The sequence below is a fragment of the Gymnogyps californianus genome, chromosome 2, assembly GCF_018139145.2.
Source record: "Gymnogyps californianus isolate 813 chromosome 2, ASM1813914v2, whole genome shotgun sequence".
NCBI classification, from domain to species: Eukaryota; Metazoa; Chordata; class Aves; order Accipitriformes; family Cathartidae; genus Gymnogyps; species Gymnogyps californianus.
Genome location: NC_059472.1, coordinates 162,899,443 through 162,917,901, shown reverse-complemented (window position 1 = coordinate 162,917,901; position 18,459 = coordinate 162,899,443). Strand labels below are relative to the sequence as shown.

General features: G+C 39.0%; 1 protein-coding gene across 3 annotated transcripts in view; it reads left to right on the top strand.

The window, feature by feature from the left end:
* Positions 1-18,459, top strand: part of CTDSPL (CTD small phosphatase like) — a 78,393-nt gene that overhangs the window by 43,100 nt on the left and 16,834 nt on the right. Inside the window, exons 2-4 of one of the 3 annotated variants that reach the window (XM_050915653.1) lie at positions 4,884-5,038; positions 11,965-11,997; positions 15,462-15,515. In XM_050915653.1, coding sequence (XP_050771610.1) covers positions 4,884-5,038; positions 11,965-11,997; positions 15,462-15,515 — 242 coding nt within the window. The remainder of the gene's footprint in view (positions 1-4,883; positions 5,039-11,964; positions 11,998-15,461; positions 15,516-18,459) is intronic. The other 2 variants (XM_050915654.1, XM_050915656.1) reach the window with 2 other exon arrangements.

Genomic DNA, 18,459 nt, shown 5'->3' with positions numbered 1-18,459 from the left:
AACAAATATTTCACTAAGTGAAAGTGAGTGGCCGGATTTCAGATGTATAATTTGATCAAGGAAAACAAGTATTCTTAAAAGATTTGAACAAATCAGTAGCTTTTGTCTGAGATTTTTGAATGTTTATTTGGACTATTTACTCTGTTTACTGCCTCTTTCTAACCTCTGCATAGAAAAGATACAAATGTTAGTTCTTAAATGGTTATGTTGTTCCTGTTGATGTGCTGTGCAGCTGAGGCTGTAAGTTATGAATTTGAAAACACTGCTGTAATTCATACCTGATTGAAAGGCTTGCTCCAGACAGCAGCTCAGAGCAGCAAGATGTGAACAGATCTGAGGAACCACTAGAGATGAGGAGTTCAAGTGTCTCTTGGCCACGTGCATCTTTGTAAAGCCGTAGCCATCGGAGGCCATGCAGCATGCTGCTTTCACTCCTCTCCATTAAATGCTGTAGTCGTTACTGGGCAGAATTTCTCTTGAAAATTTGGGACTTCATCCTGTAATCTTAGTACGGCTCTTTGCACATCCAGACCATCCATGGTCTGATATTCAGCATTATGAGGTTTGGGGATGAACATGATGTGGTTTAGGTAAATTTTTGCCTTGCATGCTGTTTGTATTCATTAACCTCTCGAAGACTAAGCTCAGAAGTACTCTGCAACATTTCTTACGCAAGCACGCCTGCAGGGCTGTGATCTTATTGGCATCACAGAGACATGGTGGGATGGCTTCTATGACTGGAGTGTTGGAGTGGAAGGATACAGGCTCTTTAGGAAGGACAGGCAGGGGAGATGAGGAGGGGGTGTTGCCCTCTGTGTCAGTGACCAGCTGGAGTGCATGGAGCTCCACCTGGGCATGGATGAGGAGCCAATGGAGAGCTTATGGGTCAGGATTAAAGGGAGGGCAGGGACAGGGGACATTATAGTGGGGTCTGCTACAGGCCACCTGACCAGGAAGACTGAGCAGATGAGGCCCTCTATAGACAGATAGGAGCAGCCTCACATTCACAAGCCCTGGTCCTCATGGGGGACATCAACCACCCCGATATCTGTTGGAGGGACAACACGGCAGAGCATAAGCAATCCAGGAGGTTCCTGGAATGTGTTGATGATAGCTTCCTTCTCCAAGTGATAGAGGAGCCAACAAGGAGAGGTGCTATGCTGGACCTTGTTCTCACCAAGAAGGAGGAGCTGGTGGGGAACGTGAAGCTCAAGGGCAGCCTTGGCTGCAGTGACCATGAAATGGTGGAGTTCAAGATCCTCAGGGCAGCAAGGAGGGCGGACAGCAAGCTCGCTACCCTGGACTTCAGGAGAGCAGGTTTTGGTCTCTTCAGGGATCTGCTTGGTAGAGTACCATGGGATAAAGCCCTGGAGGGAAGAGGGGCCCAAGAAAGCTGGTTAATATTCAAGGATCACCTCCTCCAAGCTCAGGAGCGATGCATCCCAATAAAGAGAAGGTCAGGCCAAAACACCAGGAGGCCTGCGTGGACGAACAAGTTGCACCTGGACAAACTCAAACACAAAAAGGAAACCTACAGAGGGTGGAAGCAAGGACAGGCACCTTCTAGGCTACAATGGCAGCCTTCTAGTACCTAAAGGGGGCCTACAAGAAAGCCAGAGAGGGACTCTTTATGAGGGCATGTAGTGACAGGACAAGGGGTAATGGCTTTAAACTGAAAGAGGGTAGATTTAGATTAGATGTAAGGAAGAAGTTCTTTACTGTGAGGGTGGTGAGGTACTGGCACAGGTTGCCCAGAGAGGTTGTGGATGCCCCCTCCCTGGAATTATTCAAGGCCAGGTTGGATGGGGCTTTGAGCAAGCAGGTCTAGTGGAAGGTGTCCCTGCCCATGGCAGGGGGGGTCGGAACTAGGTGATCTTTAAGGTCCCTTCCAACCCAAACCATTCTGTGATTCGGTAATTAGTTTTCCTTGCTTAACACATTTTATTGACTTTATAGAAATGGATCCTACATTGAAGACCTATCTCAATCCCAGCCTAGAATATAAATTGAACTTTATTATAAAATGCAGTCTTGGCCTTGGGAGGACTATTTTATGCATAATAGTTGTTTGCAGAATCAAGTTTAATGTTATGTTCTTGTACCTTGTGAAGTCCAGGAAAAACAAAAGCTTATGATAAATGCTGTGTAAGAGCATTTCTATTTTAAGCATTCAAATGTGATTATTTGCTGTCATATTTTTACGTAGAGGCTGAAAACAAATTATTAGGAAGGTTTCTGTGGCACTAGCTGTAGGGAACAGGACACGGAGCATTGTGCTTCCCGTTCTAATTTCAGCATATTTCAGTGTTTAAGTTCAGAAAGGAGTTCTTCTTGCCTGGATGATACTGCAACAAACTTGCTTGTGCTTGCAATACAAGTCTTCTTGACTGCTGTTTTGAAAAAGTCCTTCATAGCTGCACAGGTATCCTTTGGGGATTTCTAAAGGCATGTTTCTTCAAATTTCTTGCAAACAGAATGTGACGTTTTGAGAATGAGTCTTTTGCTGTAACTTGTACCACCAATGGTCAGAGTTTTGCATATGTTTTCTGTTTAACTGGAGTATTGAAAAGCAGTGTTTAGATTGGTTTCAGTTTACAAATGTCTTTAACGTAATGAAACACTTCCTTAAACACACAGACGTGCACAAATCTGTGCACAATTCTGACTTTGCTCTGTTATCTGAGCGCTTTTTAAATGGTGAAAGTTTATAAAATGCATTTAGTTTTTGATAGCAGTACACTTTCTTCTTAGTAGTATTTAATAACTGAACCTGAGCATTGTTCATTCCCTTAAGGTGGAAAAATATTTTGGCAAATATGGAAATACATACTATATGGAGAACAGAAAATTACTCTTGGACCTGTTGGACACCTTCAGGTGCTTTGAGAGGAGAAATATTGATGTCTAGCTTATGCTGACTCTACAAAATCAGAAGATTTTGTTTATATTTTCAGAGAGTGCTTGAAAGTTCACTCAAAATCTGCACCGCAAGGCTTTCTTGTCAAAGCACACGCGTGTACCTGCACACCTTCTGACTTCAGAGTGCAATGGTATCCCTTCAGTCTTCCAGGGGAGATTTGTTCCATTTCATACACAACTCTTCTTTCACTGAAATGTCTTTATATATTAATAATTGTATTATTTGTATTTCTGTTGCCACTTGCCTTGATTGCACTTGATGTATTTGTAATATATGAAGGAAGGTAGATGTATGTGGCAGTGCCCTAATAATCTGAGAGAGGAGGAAAGATGGGGAATTATATATTGATGCGTGTAATGGGACTTACTAAGAATTTCACTTACCCTCTAACTTTGGGATGGGGGGAGTGGTTTATTCCTTCTAATGCAGAATGTAAATAAACTATGTAGTGCGTGGATGGCTATTAATCTGGTTGGTGCTACAATTTTCGTAGCATCCTTTTTTCTCAGTGTAATCCACCTTTTCAAGTTTGCTACTTTAAGATGCGCTGTTGCATAGCTGTGAAAAAAGAATAAAAAAGAACTTGTTCGGGCTTGTTTGCATGTATTTTAAATTAAATCATTTGTTGACTCTGAAAAGGAAGCCATTAATCTCTATAGTCTAAGATACTCCTTTGCTTAATGGAGAGGCTAAGTTGGTCCTGGCTAAGGTAAGGCAGTACAGCAGAGAGGAGTGCCTGTCTCTTGCAGGGGGTGCGTGATGTTTGGTTTCACGCAGTATTCACGGTAATAGTTGTGGTAAAGCAGTTATTTACAAGATGCAGGTGACATGGTTGTCTCTCATTGTGTTACCATGTGATGTTAGCAAGTTGAGTATCGATAACATTCAGTACCATATGTTGCAGCGGTATAGATAAACATCAAAGAAAAAGGGCTGCGCGAAAGGCACAAGATGAAAAGGGTGCACCTGCCTGTCCCTGCCCTGGAAGAGTGGTAAATCTGTCAGGTATTGCACTCCAACGTAGGAAACAAATACTTCTGGCTAACAATAAATCATTAAAATATTTGGTGATGAACTAGAGTATTACTTAAAATATTCTAAAACTTTTTTCCAACTTTTTATTGTGTGTTCAAGATCTAATTTGGGGGAGTTTGAATCTTAGGGAAATCACTAGATATCTTATGTGCATTTCTTTTCTCCAAACTGTTGCTTTTATCTACAATTTTTAGTCTTTAAAAATGTTACACTTGCTTTCATTGAGCTGTATGTAATTTTTTACCAGTTTGGGTTTTTTTTATCCTGGTAGACCAATAAGCAAGTTGAAAAGAAAGGCCAGGACTCCTGTTTATTTAGTAACACCCTCTCCAGACTTGTTCCTGCAGCCGGTGTTGCAGCTCACAGTGCTGCCTCTGTGTTGTGTCTTTCGTCCTCCAGCGACGCTGTCAAACAGTAACAGAGGAAACTCAGAAACATCTCAGATCTTTTTCTGACCCTTGCGGGAGTTTAAATGTTGCACACGTGATCGTGTATTTGGCTAGAAAATATGCCCGGGCATCAGTAGGCGTTTATTGCGTCTCTTCTGTTTTAGATCAGTCCTGTTTGCTTCCTCAGTCCAGAGATATATTTTACCAGCAAGTTATTTCATGTAATTTACAGTATCTACTTTGGATACTTCTAGGAAAACTCTCAATGTAGTGTCTCAGTATGGCAAGACCTTTGATTGTACAGAGATCTACGTTGGTTAGTAATAGGCTGACGTCACCGTGTGAGTTTGACAAGGAAAAAATGTGTTGAAACGGAAGGAAGAGGGTCTCAATATGATGGAAAATCTCTGTGGGGTTATCTTAAGACTTGAGAAGGACTTCTGAGGTAATAACCAAGCATCTTAAATCCAGTCATTGTGGTCTGGAATACTAGGTCTGTGCTACATTAATTTATTTTTTTGCTGTTTTTTGTTTCCTAGTGTCCCAATGTAATATCAGCTTGAAGAAGCAGAGGAGTCGAAGTATCTTTAGCACCTTATTCTGCTGCTTTCGTGACTACAATGTCGAACCACCATCTACCAATAGCACCAGTGCTCTTCCTCCTTTGGTGGAGGAGAATGGAGGACTTCAGAAGGTCAGGCTTTTATCTTATTTTGCTGTCACATGAGTTTTGTAACCAAGGTTTAACTCTGCGCTGCTGAAGGTTTGTCTTAATACGTTTCCCTCATGGGGAACATGTTATGAGTTACAGAAAAAATTACTGTTCTGATGGTGAATTGCTAATACTGTCTCTTCAGCTGCAATTTAAAACTAAGTTTTCCGTGAAGGGTATTGGCACTATACATTTTATAAGTAAACAACATTTAAAACCTGAGTAAGACACTAAAAAAATGTGGACTTCTCATAACACTTCAGATGCTGAGTTGTCTCTAGCTTTGGTTCTCTTTCCCAACTGCAGGAAGGTTAAAATGTGTCCACTGGAGCATAGTGGAACCTCTTTGGATGTCGGTTGAAAGGGTTTTCAGTGACATAAAAACAGTTCAAAAAGGGGGAGAACCATAATGGTTTGGACCTTTTTTTCTAACCAGTTCGCCTATATTTCATGCATGCTGAGTCCAGGGGTATCGGCTTTTGGCCATTTCTCCAGGTTATTAAGTTTTGTTTACTTAATAAGTCAAATTAATTGATACAAACTTTTAGCACTTCAAAGCATTGTATGTAAGAGCAGCATGTTACTTTCATTGAGTTCTAGTAATTATATTGCTTTGCCATATTCATAAAATCACAACACAAATGATTTTATATGTTCTTTTTAAATCTGATAATACTGAGAGCGTTTGTGTTAAGAACTGAAGAATTTCAGTTCAATAGAGCACACATAGGAATACCATCTTGTCCATACCATGTTTTTTTCAGCACTCTCAAAACTCCACTAGTGCTATACTCTTAATTGAAACACCATTCCCGTTGCACTTTTCCAGAACGTTAAGAGATGGCAAATATAGGTGTATCCATGATGGGGAATAATAGCAGAAATGGAGATGTCTCTATCTTTTCACCCTTCTGCTCTTCACACTAATTTTTCATATTTGATGCAGCTGATTTCTTACCTACCTTGTCCAGTCCATTTTATTCTGTTTTGGATTTTGCTGGTTATGTTTGAATTCTGAAAAGCTCAGGAGAAAGAGCAGAGGAACTGTTTGGTGGGAGAGAGGAAAGGAAAGCAAATTAAAGTGATGGAGACTAAGAATACGTGTGGAGGTTAAGTCTGAACTGCAACAGTTCATGCTGAAACTGCTCACGCAGGGGTAAAGTGCCCTGAAAATTCCTCTGCTAAGAGGAGGAGTTGTATGTGTATTTTTAGACTTCTTTTGCTAGCCAAGGTACATTTTGACTGAAATGAGGGAAATCTAGCCTGGATGTGCTGCAGGGAAAGCTGAGTAGTGCATAGCATGTATGCGCATGTTCACCTGAGAAACAAAAGGAATGGGAAACTAGTAAAATTTCCCTTTCCACTATGCTAGGGAACGGAAAGGAGGCAGAAGTGAGGCTACTAGCCAAATGGCAGCTGAGAGAAAATGGGAGTTCATTGGAAAGAAAAACATGAAGAAGAGTTTGTTTTTTCTATAGAAAACGTGAGTTAAAATGGTCTGGAGTCAGTAGTTTTCAGATTGCATTTTGTAAAACACTTAATTACTTTCTAAATATATCTTATGCCTTGAGCGAGTGGATGCATATATGTTCACACAAGTTTCCATCCTCACTCTATGCTCTCTTAGTGAGCAGTTTTGAAGTTATGCAATACTTGTACATGAGCCCAAGACCCAAATCACAGAATTCATAGAATTACCAGACTACAGCTTAATAGAGTAAAAAAGTTCAAGGTACGTGTTAAAAAGAAATATTAAAGACTGCATTTTCTTCAAATAGAATGAAAAGCACTCAGATGCGTACAGATCTTCGTAGAAGAAACCAAGTATAGCTAAGCTTTTGGGTAGTTCTTAAGTGAGTGCAAATAAGTCTGTGACATTTCTATTTTAAATGCAGTATTAAAGACTAATAAGCTTTGTATGTGGTTTTATATGCTGTTTTTATTTTGAGTGCTAACATGGTTAGCCTAAGTAGGAAATTCTTTTAAAGAAAGAAAAACAGCATTGAAGACTTAGATATATTTGAATATCGTTACACTGTCAGGCTAGCGCTTTTTACCAGGAGAGCTGTGTTTTAGAACTGCGCAGCCTGGTTGGATTTGATCGAGTTAACACTGAGCATCTTGTCTAGATTCAGAAGTGATAAGTAAGTTGGGGGAAAGTACATGCAACAGTGGGGCTCAGTGTCTAAATTGGTGAAATTAAATGTCCAGCAATGATAAAATTACCTGCTTTAGGAAAGAAAAGAAAGCCTGACAACACACTGCTTAAACTCCTCTGCTGTTTAATTAAAGCTCTTTTTGCATTATTCTGCTTGCCAGGTTAGAATAGTTTTAAGTCCTGTTGAGCTGCTGTTCAGATGGTCACTTACTTTTATCTGCTGTCACTTTTGTATGTTTTATGAATTATTACATCACAGGTGACCTCTGACCATGGCCCAGTCAGTTCATGTGTTGCGACCCTTTCCTTCAAAAATGAAAAAAGAAAATTGCACAATAATGTTAAATAGTAACTATTTAACATTAGAAACTAGTATAAAATGGCTTGGATATACTTTACTTCTGTCTTTACTGTTCAGTAGAGTTGTTACATGAAAACTGGTGATAAAGACTTCAGAGGAAGGAAAGTAACAGAGAAAGCTTCTGCTGGTTTCACAGGAACTCAGTGTTTGTTCTATGTTGCTTCTGGCATATTCTTGAAGTTGAAGTTGATGTGACAAGCTAACTTCCTTCTAATTAGGAGTCTCAATTCTTTTAATGCTAACCTGTTGTAAAGGAGGGAAAGCGGGGAAGAGTATTTTATAAAGTGATTGAAAACATAGTTCTGCAACTTTGTTCAGAGTAATTGCGTTGTGCGATTTAATTTTTATTATTATTTTGCTGTATCAGAAAAAATGAAATCAGTGCTTCAAAGGAATCAGTGTTTCATTTAGTATTTTACCAAATGTTGTGACTTGATTATGCTTGGCAAGTCAAGTGTCATGTCACATCTTCACAGGGTTGGAAGAAACACCAAACTGAGCATGGTTTTGAATAAACAGGGTTTTTCAGCGCTGACTTCTATTCCATTAGGGGGGGAAAAAAGCCCAAAAACTTCTTTAAACTATTAAGTTCATTTTTAAACCTTCTACTCACAGAGCAGCTGCTTGTCCAAGTGTGACTCTAATACTGGTAATGAATGGTCCATTCTGTCTCTATAGTTTCAATACAACGTTTTTCAATAATAACTTGTATTTACTGAAACTATTGTATTTTTTTTTTTTCTTAAAATGCAACAGCTTTTTAGTGCAGCACAAAGATGTATCCTAAGATAAAATATCTATTACAGTGGGTATATCAGCCTGTCTGCAGCTTGGATGCCGAGCCAGATGTGTCATTGGGAGCACACAATGTTCAGCCTGATGAAATCCTTGCTAATTTTTTCCTGCCTCCTCAGCAGCAGGCAGCTTACCAACACCTTCCAGCTAGTTTGGTTTTTTTAGGGGCCGGAGTGTTGGGAGAGGGAAGTGGTTTTTGTTTTCTTCTGAATAAATTCAAATCTCAATTTCTGTTCTTCAGTTAGCAACTTGGCTCAATTTGTGTATTTTCTGGGTATGCTTCTGGGTGTAAGTTTGGGGTTGGGTGTTTTTTTTTCTGGGTAAGTTTGTTACCTGAGTTTTGAAGTGTTTGCAGATATGAATTTCATCTGCAGGCTTCAAGGAGGGATCCAGATAGAGAAAGGTGAGAAAAGCTAGATGCAAACTAGCTCGCTCTTCCCTTTGCTTTCAGTCGTGGTGGATGAGGGAGCTCTGGCAAGTCTGTCGGCACTTTGCCATTTCAGTTACAACCCACTTCCACTAGAGTCATCTTTGCTTTTGTTTCACAGTTAGATCCAAATCGGGCAGATGGCTCGTGCTCAACAAGATGAAGCATGAATGAGGAAAGGTTTTTTTATACTTGCTGGATTAGAGGAGAAGATCTTGATCCGCACTCAACAGGGAAGAAGACAGAATTAGAAGAAGGTTTATTCTGGGGGCGGCAGCTGCCCCCGCTGCTTTCCCTGTAACAGGAATGAAGCCAGAAAGGTCAAGTCCTTGAATTTCCACCTTACCCATCCTAACCACTACAAGAGTTAGGTCTCCTCCCCACTGCTTTTTGCTGCACGATGCTGTCATCTCCAAGGTGATGCTGGAAAGCTGTTTTGATGACCTATTGTCATGTCTCCAACACTCTTGTCTGCTTCAGGAACCTCTGTTTATAACACAGTGCAGGAAAAAGGATCTTCTCTATCCCACGTCAATATGGTTTACCAGAGTGAGAAAAACGGCTTGTAGGGAGCACGTTCTTGAGGTCAAAAGTAGTATCTTCTTCATGCAGAAGACCTCGAGGAACTGCATGAGCATCGACTCTTTGATGGGGAGACTATTAACGGCAACTATATTACTGTTTTTAAAGAACCGGTCACAGTCTAGTATAAGTTTTGTGTTAAAGAAACGAATATGATAAATCTGTGCTTTTGATCAGCTTCTTCTCTAAAGGGGTTATTCTTTAAAATGAAACAAGTCTTTGTCTTTCAATACAGACTGTTCTTAAAAAAGCAAAATAGTGTGGCCTGTCACTTGATGCTCATTGATCCCGTACGCGACCGTAGACAGACAGCATTAATGAACGGACGCGGTACTGAAAATGTTGTGTGTCTCAAACTAAAATTATGTAGCTAAGGGAAAAGGTAGGATTTATTGTTTCATCTGTATATATTGTGCCATGAAAAAAAACTGATTTCAGTGGCTGGACAAATCAGTTCCTGGGTTATCTTAGCGATACAATGGAGAAATTTTGGCATTCTAGGAACAGCTTTGTCCTGTTACCAGCATCAGGAGCTCGTGGAAAGACTTCAACAAATGCAGTCATCTGTCATCTGTTTCAAACGATACCGTTATGACCTATTTCCCTTCCTGTTCCAAGGCATCAGGAAATGAGGCAGGACACTTTTTAAAAGTTTCCCATAGCAGGCTTGTTTTTAAAAAGCATTTGCCTGTTCATGATGCTTTACCAGGGGATTCTTGCATGTATCTTTCTGCTTGTTTTTTCAGTTGTCATCATTACCATTTTGATTTTTGCATAGGTACTTTTAGGGTTCCTCTTAGGAAATTCACTTGTTTTTCTTGTTTTTTGATTTAAGAAATTCTGCAAGAAAAACAAAGCGAACAGTAATGCAAGTCCTTTAGCAACTTAGATTCTGGATACCCATGAAAGTCAGGCTTAACAGTAATACCATGGGGTGCAGCTCTTGCTTCAAGAGATTGCCAAAATAGAAAGCAAGTTACACCGCGGTGAGTGCCTCTTGAAGTCCGTGGGAAAACCTGATGTGATACACAGCTGTATTTGTGTCCACGAGTAAGATAATCTTGTACCGTAACTGTGGATATGCCTCTACCTCTCATATACTGTTTTCGCCTGTTGACAGAAGAGGAGCTGCAGTTGTGTTTTATTCTCTCTACCGGTGAATGCAAAAAAAGCCTTTAAACCCAAAACAAAACACGGCTTCACAATCTGTGCTCTGCCTGCGTAACCATATCCTTGATAACAGTTTGATCACAGGCCAGCTAATCCGACTGGCACCTACTCAAACTCACTCCTTTCTTGGATGGCCCACGAACTTCACATGATGTTCCACTAACAGGACATTAATGTGTTGAATTATATTTTTTTCTTTTTGCCATTATCTTGAGGAAAATTTGGATTCTTATCAGTCTTTGTGTTTGTTTTTATAGAAATCAGATACTTTTTGCTAAAGCAAACTTCTTGATAGTTCATGGTAGTTGTTACTGTCTAGCTTGCTTCATCAGCTTCTCTGGATTTTGGTCAAACTTCAGTAAAAATTTCTGCTGTTGTAGCAATAAAAAGAGGACTTTAAAAATAATATTGAATTACTTTTGGTTGCCAGTGGTGTGTCAACGTTATGTTAGACTCCAAAACAAGTGAGCACGGGACTTTTTCAGCTGGAAGAGGATGTTCTGATGTTGAAAACAGCTCTTTCAATAGTCAGTCTGCTGGTAGTCAGACCCTGTGTTGTCTAAGTAATTAAAGAATAAAATCATGTACCTAAGCAACAGCTGTGCTAGAAAGGTCAGCTTCCTTTTTATGTGCAGTGCCCACCAGAAAACAAATACTTTTTTTGACAGGTTAGAAAGATTAAAAAATACAGTTCCTACTTCCCAAAATGTCATGCATATTGAGTTGGCGACCCTGTGACCAGCCTGCTCCATTTGGAAGCTGTAAATGGAAGTGTCTTTGTCTCCGTGTGTCAGGTCCCAGGATGAGAAGAAAAGGTCAAGTTGGCCAAGACTGTCTTGCCTTCTCCCAAGTACAATACAAAAGTGAGACCATAGGAAGAGCACTGATACTGTTGCCTCTTTCTGGGTGAAGAAAGTGGGATTCCATGGATTAGTTTATCATCATTGTGTCCTTCTTGGACATTTTGCTGTTGCCTAAGTGAAAATGCTTTTTTTTCTGAGGCACTTGTTTCAAGTGAAGCCAACTTCAAGGAGTGGGTCTCTGCCCTGCTGCCAAGGTCTGGCTGAGCCTCTTGTTGCTGCAGTGAAAATAGACAAATATACCCATTAGTAGATCTTAAAGCTGAAAAAGTTACAGTAAATACAGGTACTTTCTTATTATCATCTCTTATTAATCATAGCATGGGTTTTACCAGTCCAGTCTCCTAAAAATCATAAATGCCGATACACTAACCAGTCATTTCAGTGACTAAAATGCAAGATCCTGTTTTTATTTTTTTTCACCCTGGTTTCTTGAATACTTTGAACTTTTGGTTTAAAATGTTTGAGTGCTACATTTACTGCTTCAGACCTTTGTTCTACCCTTAAAAGCCATTACCCTTACAGTGATTTTTTTTTTTTTTTCTTTTTCCCCAGGGTGACCAGATGCAGGTCATGCCTATACCAAGTGTATGTATTTTTATCCCTTTTTCTTTTAATAATTTTCATAACTTTTGCTTTGATTCATCTTATGTTGCAGTCTAACAGGTCTGTTTTGTGTTGCATGTTAACAAAAGGATTTTATGTTCTGTCTGTAATGTTGTATACTCAGAGATGAATTGAACTGCACGTGTTATACAGGGACTAAAAGAAGAGTTTGGGTTTTATATGATTTTCATCTTGCATCTCAGTTAAATTCGTTTCTGAATTTTCATCATTTTGAAAATGCGTGAAGTAGTCTGAAAGTTGAAGTTACTTATTTGAATAGAAACAAAAGGTGACTCATCATCATTATGTAAGACACCGTTACAAAAACCTTTTCCTCTAATTTTTCCCTATATTCCAGTTGAAAAGAAGTTAGAAACTGCATAATTTGTTTGAAACAAGCCACTTTAGGAAAGCAGAGTACACTGGCCATAGCTGCGTTACTGCACTCATTCAAGATGATGCTCTCAGTATCAGCTGTTTTATGGGCCTTAATATTTCTGCTTATCTTCCCTGGGTTAAACTTGGAATGCCGTTTGGCGTCTGAATTTGTCAAAACTAAATAAAAGGATGAAAAAAATAAGTTCTTCAAACTGAAGCTTTTCATTTAATTAGGTTTAACATTTTTTGGTCAAAAAGCTGCTCTTTTTTTACTTTTTATGTGGATGGAGACAGGCTTTTTAAAGCTGGAAATACTTTTTTTGAGCTCCTTTGCTGTTTATGATACTTTATTATTGCAGTTTTCTAGGAAATAGCAGTGCTGATGTGTGGCGTTACTGACGCAGCCCTCTTGTGAGACATTTGGTGTCCCCTAAGGACCTGAATATTCCCCAAGATACCATTTTTTTTCGCTCTTTCCCTTCCTTCTCATGTAGCCCAACATTACAAGACCTCCTATAGGAACCCTGTCCGTGCTGCAGTGCAGTAGTGTCAGGAGATTGCTATAACTGTGCGGATCGCTTCCTTCCTTCCTTCACCACTCTTTCTTGGATTTAAGAACTGTTAGAAATTACTCTTTATTTCTTACCTATTATTTCTAATATGAAATTACTTCTAATATGGCTCATGCATATGTTTGCATGCATATGTGTGTGTATACACACACGTGCACATGCATGTAATTTGTATATATGCAAGTCTGGGAATAGAAAACTTTGGATGGATGAAAATACTGATTTCTAAATTACTTTCACATACCTGCCAGATTCTGTTTGGTGACTGTAGTTGCTCTACTAGTAGTTATTTGAATGTAAAACATGTTCTGGCTGTGCTCTGACCTGGAATAAAATTTTGCCTAAGAGTGAGTGTAGGTGTTAATGAAATAAGAACTCAAACAACAAAATTTTGAAACGACAAATGAGTACAGCTTTGTCAGGTACAAACATGAAATGAGATACTTTGCTAGAACACGGTCTTTGCAATGTTAAAGCAGTGCTCTGTTAGATTTGGGTAGTGGTAGGAGAATGAACGATTCAAGAAGGGGCTTTTTTTTTTTGCCCTTTTTTTTTTTTAGCAGAACTGTAATTTTGCTGACCTATATTCCCAGCACTTTAATAAGGCAGTAAAATTAACGTATCTTTGCAGTCATGATATAGAGTTCTCAGTGAGCAGGTGACACTCGTTCCTCTTCGCTGGTGCCATCTGATGCCTTCTTCCAGCAGGACGTGCAAGTGTTGTCAAGCAACCGTTGCCCGCAGGCAGTTGTGTGACATTTACTATCCCGAGTATCGGAGTGTTTCTGGCTGTCAAACAGAAGCCAGCAAGCATTAGTACGTAATAGTCTAAATAAAGACAGAAGTGAGCTGCGTATGGAGAAAGTGGTAGGAACGAAGATGCAACGTTATATTAGAAAAATGCCTAATATTAAAGCGGTCCTCTTTGCCAGTCTTACAAGGGCTGTTTGTCCTGAGCGCTGGAGCCCAGATCTTCACTCTGAGACAACTATTAACCGTGTGTTTAAAACCCATTAAGGCAGAAGTTCTTGGTGCTCTGGTAAACAGGGTCATGGATGAGAAATAAGCTCTTTGAACTGTATGTATTGTACATACCGGGAGAAAAATCCTCTCAACAGACACAGAGTGAGCTTGGTCACAATTAAGTTGGACATTTACTTTTTATAGGGCTCATAGCAAATGTAATCACTTCAAGTATTTAGAGAATTCCTTAGTGACTCTGAAAAGAGCACTGCCCACTCACCACTCGTTAAACGTTCAAGTTGAAGCCGCTAGTCAAAATATGAGGTTTTCTGGAGTTTTATCATGCATGTATAAAATCTGGCAGTCTGCTGAGGTCACCTGTTTTAGAACTTCTATTGCTTTACATACATATGTGCAAATCAGTAAAGTATATCTGCTGTTCAATCAGATTTTTCCTGTATTAATTGCACTTAATTTAAAACTTGAATTAACATGAATTTTCACTTGGTTATTGATAGAGATAACTGCTAAGCAAGAAACATTCCAGCTTCAAGTTAGGTTCTTCAGAAAATAGAAACAATGTGACTTTGGCTTTTTTAAAAGATGAACTTTATCCTGTTTGTATCTCATATTCTGAAACTGTTTCCAGATAAGGCATAGATTAAACAGCAGCTTAATTGATTTTTTTTCCTAATACTGCAAAATTATTTATTTTTAGGGCCGACATAAACACACACAAAATTAGAAAAAACAGTACCAGCTGACACATTGTAATAGACCTGACTTAAAAATATATTAAGTGTAGCTCAGGACGCCTGTGCTTTCATGGATTTTTCTCAGCTTTGTTTGGAAAGGAGTATGGTAGAGAAATCAAAGTAGACCCATAGCAACTTCAGCACTTGTTTTCATTCTTTTGAACGAAAAGGTAGATGGACGTACGAAGCCATACTCATGCACCTTTTAAATGAGTTGGAGTGTCCATTTCTTTTGTTCAATTTAAAATCCCAGTATTAAGGAGTGGTACCAAAATTAGTCCTCAGAATCCCTGCAGAAGTTATATGTTAGCACTGGGATATTGTTTTTTCACTTGTCCTCACCTACATTTAGACAATTTCTTGTTACAACTTTTTCTAGAAGAATTCTGTGAACTGTTTCATAACAGGAGCTAGCATCTTTTGGCAGCTGTGTTTTAAGAGGTAATAATTTACCTTCTATTGGAGTATTTCTGTGCGTAACTGCTGGGAGAAGCTGTTAGCTCTGTAGAGTACAACCAAAAGTGTGAATTGAACAGAACATGAACAGCAAATTAATGTGCTGCACTTAAGCTAGACAACATTTCCAGTATACAAAGAAAGGGCTTACTAATTCTGATACTTGTCTCTGTGGGAAATATGGGCCTACAGGGAAGAAAGGTTATGATTGTTTTATACAGTAAATTTCTGAAAGGTTTGTGTTGACCAGCTGTTTATGCTTCAACCAAAAGTCCTGTTTTCTTGCCACCACCACCCCCTTTTTTTTTTTTTTTTTCCTTAGGGAATATACTATTTCCACGGGACTGAAGCAGTGCAGCAGTCGTTTCACTACAAGGTCTGTTAAGCTGATCAGCCATGAGACCTGGCTGGAATGCATAAATCCCAAACAGTGACTAGTTTAAAAGCTTTAACTTGTATACAGTTTATGTCTTGTTGGAATTGAAGACCAAGCTAGGACTTACAGTACTGAGATACCACATGTTATTTTTCTGCTGAGTTCTGTGGAAGTCTGCAGTCTTTCGGAGAGTATTACATAGTAAATATGAGTTGCTGTTAACCACAATTAAACACTCTTAATCATCCTAGATATCTTTAAAGCTATTATATTTAAAAAAAGAAATTATCAAAGACCCATAACTATTCGCTATTAACTATGATGGCAATCTGGTAATTAGAACTCTTCTTGGATATGTCTCCATTAGTGAGGAAATTAAAATACAATATTGACTAATGCTTGTTTCTGCCTAAAAGCTTTGCTACTCTTGGCATGTGGAAATTGCTTTAGATCAGAAAGCTTGAGCAGGAAAACAAATGGACTGATACCCTATGTACAAATCCTTTAAGTTCCTAAAGCCTCAAAAATGTCATCCTTGCTCCAAAATCCTACAACAGATGTTTAGCAGTCTTGCAACTTGTAGTGCCTTCAGCTTCAGAATAGTTTCCTTATCCCTGTTAGATTATCAGTTGGCAAATGTGTTTTCAAAGTTGAGGGCAACAGCAATACAGGTTTTGAAATGGAAAATTTATTTCTTCTGATCTTCAAATGTATGAACTGTTGATCAGGTGTTTTTGAAAACAGGATCAGATTGAATTCAAGAAGCCAAAGCTTGTAGGAAGGTTGGTGTGCCCTAGTGGGAGACTTTCCCCAGCAAAAACCTTGAGATGTAGTCTTGTTGGATAAAGTTAGGTCAATAATTGCACATTATCTCCTAAGGCAGTACTGAAAAGGGAGAGAAACTCTATAAGTAACCAGCATCTCTTTGTAGATGCCGCAGGTAAGCTTGTTCCTCTCCCAGCCGCTGCTTTTGGGAAAGGAAAGCTGCAGGTGGATGAAGAAGATGGGCATGGGCTGTCTCTCACCATGCAGTCAAGGAATTCAGGTTCTCAGAGTTGAAGGTTCTTGCATTTTGTAGTCCTTGGTGTATGTCTATCCTTTTCTTGATGACAGGCATACTAGTTTCCAGACAAAAACCCAAAGATATCTATGATAAGACAGTGCTCATATTTTTCATATGCATATTTTTATATGAAAGAATATCTATTTCCATATAGTTTCCATATATATAGGTATTTTCAGTTTGAAAAAGAATTCACATAGCAGAAGAAATTGCTGGCTTTGAACTGCTTGTGCAGATTAACTTAGTCAAATATTCGAACTCAATACTAACAGTCTTAAGAGTACAAAAATGAACTGAACTATTCTTTAAAAAAAAAAGTACGCTTAAAGTTTCTTGGGATGTGCCTACCTTTTTCTCTTCTTCAAAGACAAGAAATCAGTATCAGAACATGGGTTCTGAAGATTACTGTCTTTAAATGGGTTTGATTTTTCTTTCAATAACTTTTAGTCTATTTAGGTTGCAAGTCTGGATCCTTCTTACTATGAAAAATTGAGGTGAGGTGCCTACATACCTTTTAGATTTTTGAAATAGGAGTGAGCAACTGAAATTCTTTAGATCTGGTCCTAGTTGCAAACAAGCAGAGGTAGAGCTCAAGCAGTTGTTGAAGTAATGTATACATGGGACTGTCTATAACCTAGAAAGGGTGTCCTATAAATTTCGGCCTGGTTAGGTTACTGTGATGGATGGATACTTGACAGGCATTAAGCAGAAGTTGTTTATTCTTGAAGGTCATTGTTAGATATGTGCTGAGAGAAAATGCATTGAGAGAAGTGGCTTGTAAGCAAGGCAGCTTCCATTTCGGTAGCTGAAGAAACTGTTGTTGATGTTAATTGTAAGGAACTGAATCAATTTCAGTGAGCACTCCTAAAAATCCCCCATAACTTATACTTTAGCTAAAGACACTTTTATTTAAGTCCAGAATCTCATTTTTTAGTTACTTCATTTAAACAAGAACTTAATAGGCATCGTTGGCCAGTATCTGTCAACTTAAGACGACGTCTGGAATCAGTCAGTGGTTAATAATCTGTACTTGCTGCTGTAGGGTGTTCAGAGGGTGTCTGACTCGTCTGTTTGTCACCCGCTGTCTGCGAAGGGGTGGCCTCGGATCTCTGCAAGCACCTCTACAAAAGGCTATTGAAAAGAACAAAAAACATGATAGATGCATCCTTACCAGAGCAACATTGTCTGAACAGATAAAAAGATAGAAAAAGAATGAAGTTAGAGTTCTGTATCCAATTCTCAATTAAATTTCCTCTCAGTCTTGGGCTTCTCCCTATTGATACTTTTCTATAAAGCTAGTCCTCTTCCTTCATCAAAAAAAAAACCCCTCTTTAAGTGAGTGGCAGCAGTGTTTCAGCTCTAAATGGAAGCGTTCTCTCCCATTTCTGTTATTTCAGGAAGTATCCAGTACCAAAGTCTAGAGTAACATAACTGTATTGCAAATTGGGATGTTAAAGTGGGGAACGAGGGATCGGAAGACTATGTGACTGTCTGCATTGCTTTCAGAAAAATTGTCAATTCCTGTAATTGGTACCATTTTTTAGTAAGGGCAGCGTACTGTAGAAGAGCCTAGTTTAGGTTCTATACTGCAATTGTAATAACTTGATTGGGAACGTAATCCACATGAAAGCTCTTGGTCAGCACCCTCACAAGTGGTAAAAATGAGAGTGGAGACATGTCCTGGAAGATAAAATTAGTAATGCTGTCTTCTTTCAGGATTGATTTCTCCACTTTAGCATCTTTCATGGCAAACAGAAATAACAATTTGTGTAAATGTCCATCAGTGTGATATGGCTGGAAATGGCATTGACTGTGAAGAGGATAACAGCAGCAACCAAAACCCAGGCATTAGGAAGAGGGCCACTGGAAAAAGATATCATT